A 13,070-nucleotide genomic window follows, 5' to 3' on the forward strand; every position below is an offset into this window, starting at 1 on the left:
GATATGTAGAATTTCAGTGTTGGAAAACACGTCACCGACACTCTTTTTACAGTGACCGCACCAACCACCGTGAGCCACCGCCAAAGGTAACAAATATAAAAGCCCTATATAGTAAAGTGTTATTTTAAAAGACTGGGGTGCAAGAAGATATTTTGTGGGTGCAGAAAGTAGAGCCCACAGTGAGGTGAGAGAACATAGTTTTACTCTGTTTTAGACAAAAACTAACAAAATTCAGAGGATCATTTTCATTTCATTCTTGTACAGTACTTGGAACCTTATTTTCTCCTCTCTGGACAACGTAAATTACAATTATAGTGTTTTCTGCTCTGTTCCTTTCTTCCATTTTCTTCTCTTCTGTCCTCGCCATGTTCGTCCTATCCCTATCTCGATCCCTCCTCTTTCCGCTCCTCATATCTCTCTTCCTATCTTCCGCCTTCGCTTTGGAGTCAGATCACAAGGTAATAAATTCTTCAAACCCCACTTTTTCCTTCTTTACGATTCGATCTACTCTCTTTGTGCTGCATTCGGATTTGGATCTGCCCACCGTATCGCTTTTTAGCTCTTACTAGTACTCAATTGTATTCTTTTTAGCTTCGGATTTTATAAGATTGCAATGTTTGGGTTTTCCGAGTGTTAGATCTCAACTGGGTTTTTGCTTGTGGTTACACCTTGCTTCCTCTGCAATGTGCTTTTTTGCTGTTCGATAATTGGTCTTTTCTTTGCACAAAAGGATTCAATTTGACTTCTTTTTTCCCTTTCAGCTCTGCTGTTAGTTCATGATCTTGGATCATTTTTTGTTTTTTAATGTTATTGTTTTTAATGCTGAGCTAGTTTTGGGGTTGGGATTGTGCTTGGAATTTGAAATTGAAACACCACACTGTATTGTGAGTTTTGAGGTGGGAAGTGGAAGAGCTTACATGGTGATTACCGGTTAGGCTTTGGTAGTTGTTGTTGTGTGCATCAATTGTCATTGAAGACATAGAAGGATCCACCTGTGGACGTGTGAAATGAGGGTGGACTGAAATTGGACACAACAGTGAAGAAAATGTAATGATGGGTAGAGGTTTTACTAGTGTCAACATGGAAAAGCTAGATTGGTTTTTATTGCTCTATTTGTTTACCTTGTTTTAAGGTTGAAAATTATCAGAAGAGTGAGTTTAACTTGGAGTCATATCTGTTGTCTGTTGGGAATCTTCTTATAATTGGAAAAAGGTTCCATGGAAAGAAATTGGCTTGTAAAATAATTAACTACTTTGTAGGATTCTCTGGGCTTCTGGAGATTGTCAATCAAATTCTATCCTAACATAGGAAGTTTCTAATGGTGAATTAGTTTGATTTAGAGCCCTTAAGTAATGTTTAAAATCAGGGCATCTTCCTATGTTTTTTTTTTTATACTAGCAAGTTTGTTATCTGGATCTCTGAATATAATTGTTTTCCAAGGCAAACATTTTGGACTTTCTTACATAAACTTGAGATTGAATTAGTTTACTAGATTGTTTAAAATTTTGAGCTTTACATCCAGCTTTGCCAATTTGTGCTGCAAGTTGTATATGTTCCAGAAGACTACTATTCACTATATTGTTGATTATCTTAGATTGAACTAAACTCAAAAATAAATTATGTCAATGACTTAGTATATATACTTTTTCTTCTTCTTATATTTAGATAATGGTCAGTTTTATAATTCAATTCATGTAGTATCCTTGCTTCCTCTATAGACACGGTTCTCTACATGTCATTATTTATAATCAGTTGTAACTTTTATTGAGTTCGCATTCTGTATCTGTTACCCTAGAATATTTCCCACTGAGTTAGTGAAACATTAAATATGTAATTTTCATTTGTAGTATCAACTGTTGAGCAGGTTCTGTTTGTAAAAGAATGTATTTTATTTTATTGCAGTATCAACGTGATGAACCAGTTACCCTTTGGGTGAACAAATTGGGTCCTTATAACAATCCACAAGAAACGTACAACTATTACAGCCTCCCATTTTGTCATCCATTGAGTAATGCTAGTGCTTCACACAAATGGGGTGGTCTTGGTGAGGTCCTGGGTGGCAATGAACTCATTGATAGTCAAATTGACATAAAGTTCCAAAGTATGAAGGCTTCTTTCACACTATGTATTGCATAGAAGGACTGCCAGTTGGCAAACTGACTTTAATGGATTGTCTTGTTTTCAGGAAATGTTGATAAGACTGTTTTTTGTCAGATAGATCTCAATGAAGCAAAGGTGAAACAGTTCAAGGATGCAATAGAGAATAATTACTGGTTTGAATTCTTCATGGGTATGTTTTGGGTTTCTTTCTTTCACTTATAAAATGATTGCACATTCAAGAAATGTTGGAAGCTTGCAGAATTTTTTGTTTGGTCAATACAGTGAATTCAAGGATAACATAAACACGTGAAATTGTATAGCAGAAGTAACCAGAGAACACCTAAAAACTGGGAAACACACATCCCTAGACTTGGGGAGAAGGACACCCCTTTAACTAAAGAATTTAAACCAAAGAGGGTGAGATAATCATACTTCCAATCAATGGAAGACAGCAGCATATCTTATGTCTTTACTAATCTACTGTACTATTTTGTAACGTTAGAATAAATATAAAAAAATAATTACAAATACTATATTATATATTATGATATATTATTGTGTTTTAAATATATACCTATGTATAATAATATATGCAAACACATTATATAATTATATATTAACAAAAGGTTTCTATTATAATTTACATAATTTTTATATGATTTCCTAATTCACCTCATAGTCTTGGGTAGCATCTATAATCTCTAATATGTTTTTCTAGTCCACATCAAACATTAAATAGTATAAAAGCTTATTTTGTCTTATCCTATCCTCTTCTTGTATTTTATTCTGACTACCAAATTAGTTTTTTGTAAGCATTTTAATATGCTTCGGGTGTTAATTTCCATATATTCACCCGTACAACTGAAAGTGTGAAATTAAGGATTCTGTGAAGTAATTTCTTAAGGAATTTTCAATATCTTAGTGTTGAATAATTTTTAATACTGTTCTTTGTTAGTTGTCATAATGTTGTGAACATTTGTTCTGAAGTCTTCTCCTTTTTGTATCTTTAATTTTATAATTTTTGAATACTCCCGTTTTTAAACTGAATAACGTACTAGCATCTGTTGTTTCTTATTCCTTCTGGTCTGCCTGGTGACCCACAAAAACACAAGTTCAGACGATCTACCTTTGTGGGGTATGTCCTGAACTGCCTCTTCTCCTTCTTCTTTACTTGATATGAGTTTGTATTTCACATGCTGATCATGTATGTACAACACTTTTTCATTGTAAGGATATGTTGGTGATATACGACCCGATAAGAATGGCGAAGGCAAGCATGTCCTTTACACACACAAAAACATTATTGTTAAATACAACAAGGATCAGGTCAGAAGTTATTTAAATATCTTATGCTATCTTAGACAGGTTATGGATCCTTGAATTTTCATATTAAGGTCTGCTTCCTTGTAGATTATTCACGTCAATCTCACTCAGGATAACCCAAAACCTTTGGAAGTAGGAAAACAATTGGACATGACATATTCTGTAAAATGGGATTCTACCAATGTCACTTTTGGGCACCGCTTTGATGTCTACCTGGACCATCCTTTCTTTGAGCATCAGGTACAGCTACGTTTTTAAAATTGAAATTGTGTTGTTCATGGTTTGGTGAATTTCTATGTGTTCATGCATGTTTATCATACCTAAGCTTTCACTGAGAATTTTTCCTTCTTTTTCCGTAGATTCATTGGTTCTCCATTTTTAACTCTTTCATGATGGTTATCTTTCTTACTGGATTGGTGTCAATGATCTTGATGCGAACTCTGAGAAATGACTATGCAAAATATGCTCGGGAAGATGATGATTTGGAAAGCCTGGTGTGGTTTCAAGATTTTTATCTTTAATTATTTGTGGAATATGAATCCTTTTTTCCTACGGAAGCTTGTGATTGTTGAATATTTGGTCATTTCTTCCATGATCGCAGGAGAGAGATGTTAGTGAAGAATCTGGTTGGAAACTTGTGCATGGTGATGTTTTTCGGCCTCCTCGCAACTTAGTTATTCTTTCAGCTGTTGTTGGCACAGGTGCTCAGCTAGCATTGCTGGTTCTTCTTGTCGTCTTGTTGGCTATTGTTGGGATGTTGTATGTTGGGTATGTGCATAATCTTCAACTGACTGAAACATAAGTCTGAACAATAAATTCAATGGTATTCTAAGTGTATATGCAATAAGCCTGTGGCAGTGATTGCGTATTCAACTATTACTTCATACTAGTTGGAACAATTTGTTGTTTGTTCCTTGCTCTTTGTTGATTGTCATGTAAGTTTCCTTTGTTGCTTGTCAGGCGAGGAGCAATAGTCACTACCTTCATTGTGTGTTATGCTCTTACATCTTTTATTTCTGGTTATGTGAGTGGGGGAATGTACTCACGGAATGGCGGTAAGAACCTTCTTTAATTTTATGCACGTTTAGGTGGCTGTCTCAGATTTCTCCTTTTGGATTTGAATGATTATGTAATTATTTTTGCCTGTTTGTTAGGTAAAAACTGGATTAAATCCATGATCCTTACAGCTTCTCTGTTCCCATTCATGTGCTTTGGAATTGGATTTATCTTGAACACCATTGCTATATTCTATGGGTCTCTGGCGGCAATTCCATTTGGCACAATAGTGATTGTATTTGTCATCTGGGCTTTCATCTCTTTCCCGCTGGCACTTCTTGGCACAGTTGTTGGAAGAAACTGGAGTGGTGCTTTGAATAATCCCTGTCGTGTGAAGACTATTCCTCGTCCCATTCCTGAAAAGAAGTGGTACCTCACACCCTCTGTGGTTTCTCTGATGGGAGGACTGCTACCCTTCGGAAGCATATTTATTGAAATGTATTTTGTATTCACTTCCTTCTGGAATTACAAGGTGAATCAAGCCACTACTATGACTTGTTTTAGTGATAAGTTTATTTTTTACTTATGGTTTTGAATCGGATATAGTAGTTTTCTATGCGTCATCAGAGCAAAGGAATATCAAGGAAAATAATTGTTGAAACTGATCTTTAAAAGTAAAATATGTGCATATTTTAGTTCAATCTATGGAACACCTGCACATTGGCTTATATATTTTTTCCTCTGGCATGCAGGTGTACTATGTGTATGGTTTTATGCTGCTAGTCTTTCTAATTCTTATCATCGTTACAGTTTGTGTGACAATTGTTGGAACATACTTTTTGTTAAATGCTGAGAACTACCACTGGCAATGGACTTCTTTCTTTTCAGCTGCCTCAACAGCTGTTTATGTGTATTTGTACTCAATATACTACTACTATATGAAGACGAAGATGTCAGGCTTCTTCCAGACCAGCTTCTATTTTGGTTACACTCTGATGTTTTCTCTTGGACTAGGAATTCTTTGCGGTAAGTCTTCAGTTTGATTTCGTTTTTCACCCTGTTTATATGTGATGGGGATATCCTATTATCTGCTCAATAAAACCTCATTTCTTCCTCTTTTCCAGCATAAATCCGTGTGTGCTTTTATCCTGAATTGGGTTATTTTTCATTTAATGTACAGGAGCTGTGGGTTTTCTGGGTTCGAATTTATTTGTCAGAAGGATCTACAGAAATATCAAGTGCGATTAAGGTATTGAGTCAGACCTGGGCACTTCCATAGGCTTATTTCTGAAGAGAATAATTTTTTGGAGGAAGCCTCTGGTAATGTGTGGAGAACCTAACAGTGTTTACAGGTAGAATCACAATGAGGGTGTATTCTTTTCTATATTGGGGAAGCCCTGAGATTTTTTCCCCGGCTGTAATTGATTGCCTTTATATAATTTAGATAATTAGTATAATATCCAACTCTAGTGATCACTGTTTCATCCCTTTATAAAATAGGACTCATTGAATGACTGATTTCTAATTCCCCAACATGGTTTCAACTATTCAATATATGTAAAGAGGGGACGAAGTCTCAGAAATGAATTTTGGTGCATCTGTATTTTGAATTTTGTATGAAAGATCTGAAATGTCATTCTTATCTGCTGCCTCCTTCACATCCATTTTAAATGTTAATGTTTGCATTGTTTTTATCATTTGGCTTTTTCTTTGTTTTTCTGCTGTGTAAATATTTTTTAATATCTTGCACTGTTCCAAGGATCATAATAGGTTGGAAGGAAGAGAATGAGAAGAGAAATGGGCGTAGAGTAATCTGCATATTCACAACTTATCTCCTAGTTTAATCTTTGAAGTTGATTGGATAAATTTCTCCAATAGTAAAGAAAACCAAGGATAAATTAAACAAGTTTTTCACTAGTTAAAGTTAATTTATTCGTGATTACTGTTTTAAAATTTATTTATAAAAATGATTTTAGTTTATTGAAGATTGTTATGATTTTAGAAATATCTAAGGAGAATAGTATTTAAACAGGTTCTGATGAAAGATGTGTCTTAACCTGTGTTGCAGTTGCAGAGGTATTGGCAAATAATAATTTTACTTAATTAATAATGTGTTTCTAGTTTCAGTAATCCTAACTAATTAATAATGTCTGATCTATAGTTTAAGTGATCACAAGTTTACATTATAAATGATGCTTCCTTATTTGATTTCTAAATATTAAGATATTTATTATTTATCGTTTTTTTAGCTTTATTTATATTTAATTGATGACATGGCTTTTTGATTAAACATCTTGAAAATTTTCAGATAGTCACTTATACTGATGATACTTTTATTATCCTCTTCATCGATTTTTTTAGGACCAATCAATCTCATTAATTTTCCTTTCCAATTTAGTGTTTAATATTTTAAGGGCAGGTATTATGCAATTAAAGGCTGAGATGTCCATGTTTGGTTTCTATATGAATTGGCAAAAGCTCTAAAAGAAAAAATAAGTAAATAATTTAATGGCTTGAGAGTGTTTTATTCAAATGATATAGATGAACAGAATAATTTTATTTTTATTGTAGAGGAGTTTTTTAGTTACTAGTTACGCTTTTTGTGTAATTATTAATATTGATACCGACCTGCAATAAATATTAACTAATACTTTTTTTTTAAAATTTAAAAAACAAAATGATTTTTATTAAAATAAAAAGTCAAGTTAAAACATAAAATGTAACCATGCTAGATAAAGAAAAAAAAGTCTGCCATTACATAAACCATATAATAATGTATGTATCAGAATTTGAAAGTAAAGTGATAAATGTAAAATTTAAAGCAATTTAAAAGAATTTTAATCACATTATTAGATAATAATAAGTTTAAAATACAATAAATCAAATTTGTCTTAGCAATCTTAAATTATGAAATTTTTTATTCTAAACATTTCAAATTATGATAGGTATTTTATTCTTTCTTATTTATTATTAATATATTTAAACCGATACTTGAAATAATAATGAAATATATATATATATATATATATATATATATATATATATTTGTCTATGTGAATTGTCTGTAGTTCCATTGGTCTTAAAGATGCAGACTTTGGTCTGGGAAGCGCTGAGTCCCTCAGCACTCCTCAGTCCATCCCCATCTTCAATTGCTTCTTCTACCAACCGAGCAAGCCTCTATCTTCCTTACTCCTCAAACCAGAAATCCAAACTTTACAACGAGCCACCGAGTTCCGCCACCTACGCTTCTATTCTCGACAATTGTGGGTCCCCCACCATCGGAAAACAGCTTCACGCCCACTCCATAAAGTCAGGGTTTCATGCCCACGAGTTTGTTACCACCAAGTTGCTCCAGATGTATGCAAGAAACTGCTCTTTCCAGAACGCATGCCATCTGTTCGACACAATGCCCTTTAGAAATTTACACTCATGGGCCGCACTCCTGCGTGTACACGTTGAAATGGGTTTCTTTGAGGAAGCCTTCTTGCTCTTTGAACAATTGCTGTATGAAGCAGTGGGATTGGAATTTTTCGTATTCCCTGTGGTGTTGAAGATCTGTTGTGGGCTTTGTGCTGTGGAGCTGGGTAGGCAAATGCATGGGATGGCATTGAAATATGGGTTTGTTAAGAATGTTTACATTGGTAATGCTTTGATAGATATGTATGGTAAATGTGGGAGCTTAGATGAGGCCAAGAAAGTTCTGGAAGGAATGTCCCAAAAGGATTGTGTCTCTTGGAATTCTTTGATCACTGCTTGTGTTGCTAATGGATTGGTATACGAGGCGTTGGATCTCTTGGAAAATATGACTGCGGGTGAGTGTGGTTTAGCACCTAATCTTGTTTCTTGGAGCGTGGTGATTGGTGGATTCGCGCAAAACGGTTACTATGTTGAGTCAGTTAAACTGCTTTCTAGAATGGTGTTGGAAGCAGGGATGAGACCGAATGCTCAAACGCTGGCCAGTGTTCTTCCGGCTTGTGGGAGGATGCAATGGCTATCCCTTGGGAAAGAATTGCATGGCTATGTTGTTAGACATGAATTCTTCTCTAATGCTTTTATTGTGAATGGGTTAGTGGATACGTATAGAAGGTGCGGTGATATGGAAAGTGCCTTCAAAATGTTTACCAGATTTTCTAGGAAATGTGCTGCATCTTACAATGCAGTGATAGCTGGTTACTGGGAGAATGGCAACGTGTTTAGGGCCAAGGAGTTGTTTGACCAGATGGAGAAAAAAGGTGTAGAAAGGGACAGAATATCATGGAATTCTATGATATCAGGGTATGTGGCCTATTCTATGTTTGATGAAGCTTTTAGCTTGTTCAGAGATTTGCTGAAGGTAGGAATTGAGCCTGATTCTTTCACTCTAGGAAGTGTTCTTGCTGGCTGTGCTGATATGGCTTCTATTCAACGAGGGAAAGAGATACATTCCCAGGCCATTGTCAAAGGTCTGCAGTTCAACAGTTTTGTTGGTGGAGCTTTGGTAGAAATGTACTCTAAATGCAGGGACCTAGTGGCTGCACAAAGGGCATTTGATGATGTAACTGAAAGCGATCTTCCAACTTGGAATGCTTTGATTTCAGGCTATGCCCGCTCCGATCAAACTGAAAAGATTGGACAACTTCTCCAGAAAATGAAAAGAGATGGTTTTGAACCAAATGTGTATACATGGAATGGTATTATAGCTGGTTATGTGGAAAATAAACGGTGTGATTCTGCAATGCAATTGTTCACTGAAATGCAGATTGCAAATTTTAGGCCTGACATATACACAGTTGGAATGATTTTGGCTGCATGCTCTAAGTTGGCTACAATCCAACGAGGAAAGCAGGTCCATGCTTATTCCATAAGAGCGGGGCACGACTCAGATGTTCACATTGGAGCTGCCCTAGTGGATATGTATGCAAAATGTGGGGATGTTAAGCAATGCTATCGTGTATATAACAGGATATCAGATCATAATTTAGTGTCGCACAATGCTATGATTACTGCCTATGCCATGCATGGGTACGGGGATGAAGGAATTGCTCTTTTTCACAGAATGTTAGCTGGCAAAGTAAGGCCAGACCATGTGACTTTTCTTGCAGTTCTTTCTTCATGTGTTCATGCTGGATCATTGGAGATTGGTCATGAATGCTTTGATTTGATGGCAACTTACAATGTGGCGCCCTCATTGAAACATTATACATGTATGGTTGACCTGTTGAGTCGTGCAGGCAAGCTCGACGAAGCATATAAACATATCAAGAACCTGCCAATGGAAGCGGATGCAGTGATCTGGAATGCTCTGCTTGGTGGTTGTTTTATTCACAATGAAGTTACCTTGGGTGAAATAGCAGCAGAAAAACTCATAGAATTGGAGCCTGATAATCCTGGAAACTATGTTATGTTGGCAAACTTGTATGCTTCTGTGGGGAAATGGCATCATCTTGCTCAAACTAGACAATTAATGAAAGATATGGGAATGCAAAAGAGTCCAGGGTGCAGTTGGATGGAAGATAGAGATGGAATTCATGTGTTCGTTGCTAGTGATAAGACTCACAAAAGAACAGACGACATATATTCTGTTCTTGACAGTTTAACCAATTTAATTCGAGTTAAGCATATAAATCATTTATGACCTCAGCATATAGTTAGTTATCTATAAAGAATACAAAATAGTAGACAAAAAAGTAATCACACGCGTGGCACAATCCCAAAAAAGATATAACCCCCTAAAGTAAAGAAGGCATGAATACCTAATATTGCAACACGTGTTGTTCTATACGAGTGACACGTGTCCTAATTCAAATACAAATTACTTTCCTACTAAATCTCAATTCAGTATCCCAATCTCTCATCTTTGCTTGTCATCCCAATGTGTTGGTGTTTCTTTCATCCAGAATCTCTAAATCTCAATTCATTATCCCAATCTCTTATCTCAGCCCATTATCTAACTTGAACAACAAAAGAACGAAGAGCCGCACCATTGTCTAAAGAGAGAACCATCTTAAGAGTCTGCAACGTTGAAGAGAGCCATCCTGTAACCAAGCAAGAGGCCCATTTGGAGAGCCTCGACTTGAGGGTGATGCAAGTACAAACCTGCATCTATATTAGAAAAGGGTTAAGTTGTGTGTATTTTTCTTCTTTTTCTTATATAATTCTTAAATGGGAAAACAATGTAGATGCACCAAATTTCATTTAGCTTTCTACGTCTTAACCATTACATTTATTCATTTATTGGTTTTTCTCTAGGACTTCATCAATTTAACCTAGTACAGACATAAAGAAACTCATATGCCATATCCTTTAAATGTTGTTAAAGTGAAATTTTACAAAATACAAACTCGGTGCTTTTACGATATCGATGATAAAAAAAAATAAAAAAATCAAAACTTGAGGTAGGTAATTTTTTTTTACAAAAATACTTTTGCAATGATCCAATCTACGCATGGAACTTAGCCATTCTACAAATACAATAAAATAGCGAAAGCCAAATGAAATCTGATTTGTAACGGGTAATAATTTGACTATATCAATTTTCTTCTTCTTTATTTAGCTTGTTGAAATTCTTTATATGCAATTCACACAATTATTTTCCAAACTTCAAATAGAAATCAACCTTAATTGTTTCTACATCATACTCATACATACCCACTTTTCACTCTTTCTAGTAATTTTCATTCCCAAAATTCCCACTTTCCTCTTACTCATCCAAGAAACCTATACAACTATGTTTTTGACTTCTCAAATTCAAGGCAAAAAATTGAAGACGATGGTCATGAACTTATGCAAAAAAAAATGTTCTCTCTACTTTACATCTATAGTTCTTATATAAGAAAAAGAAGAAAATACCTACAACCTAAACCCTTTTTGATGCAAATGATGCACGTTTGTACTTGTCATCCTCAATCCCAGGCTTTTCCAATGGACCTCTTGTTTAGTCACATGATGGCTCTCTTCAATGTTGTCTCAAAACCAGGAACTGTTTTTAGAATGTTTGGCAGGGCTAAGAGAAAACTAAAATATATTGCTGAACTTGGCCTAACCTTAACACAAGCCAAAATGCCCCCAAAATGCTCCTACACTCCTGTTATGGTTGTATTGACAATTCATTTTTTTATCTCTTTTTATGCTTTGAGTACAATTCATTCCTATGTTGAAATTAATTATATTTATTATAATTAACAAAAAAGATATTAATTTAAGTTATTTTGCATTCAGGATAAAAACATATTTATCTTTATCTTTATATTTGGTCAGTTGTTCATAAGCAGCTTATCAGATATATTTTATTATTTTATTATTTGTTCGACTATTGGTTGAATAATAACTTAAACGCTAACCCCATTACTTACCGTGGTTGAACTTAGTTGATGCAACGTCTGGACCGAATAATCTTGGATGGTAACCGTTCGGTCCATACTATATATCATACATATGCCTCCCAAGTCTGAGTTAACCGTTTGGCTTTAGCCAATGTTAATTATAGGACTTATGAGTTTAAGGGACGTTGTTCTTGTTGTATTGAGGAGCTTGCTTTCCATGTGCTTTAAGTCGTTGCTCATCTCCTAACCGAACGGAGGACTCTAGGAGATGGAAGTTCTGTTAAGAACTTTTGCCCATGCTGCGCAATAGACGCTAAGATTCTGACCGAACCTGACAAGGTTGAATAGGGCGGTGAGTCAAACTTGGCAAGGTTGAAGCGAGCGTTGAGTGATAGGAGTTATCTTGGAACTGTTTTCTAGACTGAGCAGTAGCTGATGGGAGTTCTTTTTAGAACTTTTTCCCATATTGATTAGCGACTGATAATATCTTATTATCTGCACTAAAGGAAAATATCAATTGAACATGAACTGTCAAAAAAGAAGTAGATGATTGACACGTTTTATAAGGATAGACGACCAAGCAAACGAGACTGCTTTATTGAAGACGCTCGGTTGAGAGTGATTATTCCTTAGCTCTTGGTTTTCGACCTAAGAGTTCCTGGAGAACTTTCCAATAGACGAGAATGTTCGTCCGTGACCCAAGAGTTCCTGGAGAACTTCCTAGTAGACAAGATTGGTCATCTGTGACCTAGGAGGCCCTGGAGAAATTCCCAGTAGATGAGAATGGTCGTTCGTGACCCAAGAGTTCCTAGAGAACTTCCCAATAGGCGAGATTGGTCGTCTGTGACCCAGGAGTTCCTCGAGAACTTCCTAGTAGATGAGATTGGTCGACTCTGACCCAAGAGTTCTTGGAGAACTTCCTAGTAGATGAGATTGGCCGAGCAATCTGTGCACAAGATCCTATCACCTGCACTGAAAAAGTAGTGGTTCGAATGACCAAGCTTTTGAGGTCGAATGACGAATACCTGTGAGGCCGAATGACCAAATGCTTGAACACTTGAGGCGATTGAAGGCCGAGTAATAGAGGCCGAGTGGCCGAATGCCTATGAGGCCGGATGGCCGAATTCCTGTGAGGCCGGATTGCCGAATGCTTGTGAGGTCGGATGGCCGAATGCCTGTAAGGCCGGATGGCCGAATGCCTGTCAGGCCGGATGGCCGAATGCCTGTCAGGCCGGATGGCCCAATGCCTGTGAGACCGGATGGCCGAATGCCTGTGAGGCCGGATGGCCGAATGCCTGTGAGGCCGGATGGCCGAATGCCTGTGAGGCCGGATGGCCGAATGCCTGTGAG

General features: G+C 36.3%; 2 protein-coding genes across 3 annotated transcripts in view; both read left to right on the plus strand.

Annotated features, from left to right (window-relative positions):
- Positions 1–221: 221 nt before the first annotated feature.
- On the plus strand, positions 222–6,061 carry LOC106768995 (transmembrane 9 superfamily member 1). The gene is made up of 12 exons (XM_014654428.2): positions 222–458; positions 1,903–2,101; positions 2,186–2,290; positions 3,218–3,235; positions 3,332–3,426; positions 3,511–3,663; positions 3,783–3,917; positions 4,025–4,191; positions 4,384–4,478; positions 4,578–4,951; positions 5,172–5,445; positions 5,600–6,061. Exons 1-12 carry the CDS (start codon positions 366–368, stop codon positions 5,665–5,667), a joined length of 1,776 nt encoding a protein of 591 aa, XP_014509914.1. The 5' UTR covers positions 222–365; the 3' UTR covers positions 5,668–6,061.
- A 169-nt stretch (positions 6,062–6,230) lies between these two features.
- The window catches only part of LOC106765850 (pentatricopeptide repeat-containing protein At3g24000, mitochondrial-like), a 15,031-nt gene continuing 8,191 nt past the window's right edge, over positions 6,231–13,070 (plus strand). Inside the window, exons 1-2 of one of the 2 annotated variants that reach the window (XM_014651179.2) lie at positions 6,231–6,495; positions 7,488–11,313. In XM_014651179.2, coding sequence (XP_014506665.2) covers positions 6,465–6,495; positions 7,488–10,033 — 2,577 coding nt within the window. In that variant the 5' untranslated portion in view covers positions 6,231–6,464 and the 3' untranslated portion in view covers positions 10,034–11,313. Of the gene's footprint in view, positions 6,496–7,487; positions 11,314–13,070 lie in introns of those variants that run through there. The other variant, XM_022783719.1, reaches the window with a different exon arrangement.

Source organism: Vigna radiata, chromosome 7 (genome assembly GCF_000741045.1).
Source record: "Vigna radiata var. radiata cultivar VC1973A chromosome 7, Vradiata_ver6, whole genome shotgun sequence".
NCBI classification, from domain to species: domain Eukaryota; kingdom Viridiplantae; phylum Streptophyta; class Magnoliopsida; order Fabales; family Fabaceae; genus Vigna; species Vigna radiata.

Bases quoted from the DNA above. Each gene is read 5' to 3' on its own strand.
- LOC106768995 (XM_014654428.2), top strand. From the start codon at position 366: ATGTTCGTCCTATCCCTATCTCGATCCCTCCTCTTTCCGCTCCTCATA. The intron at 3,918-4,024 runs GTGTGGTTTCAA...CCATGATCGCAG, and splicing joins ATGATGATTTGGAAAGCCTG to GAGAGAGATGTTAGTGAAGA. The intron at 5,446-5,599 runs GTAAGTCTTCAG...TTTAATGTACAG, and splicing joins TGGACTAGGAATTCTTTGCG to GAGCTGTGGGTTTTCTGGGT.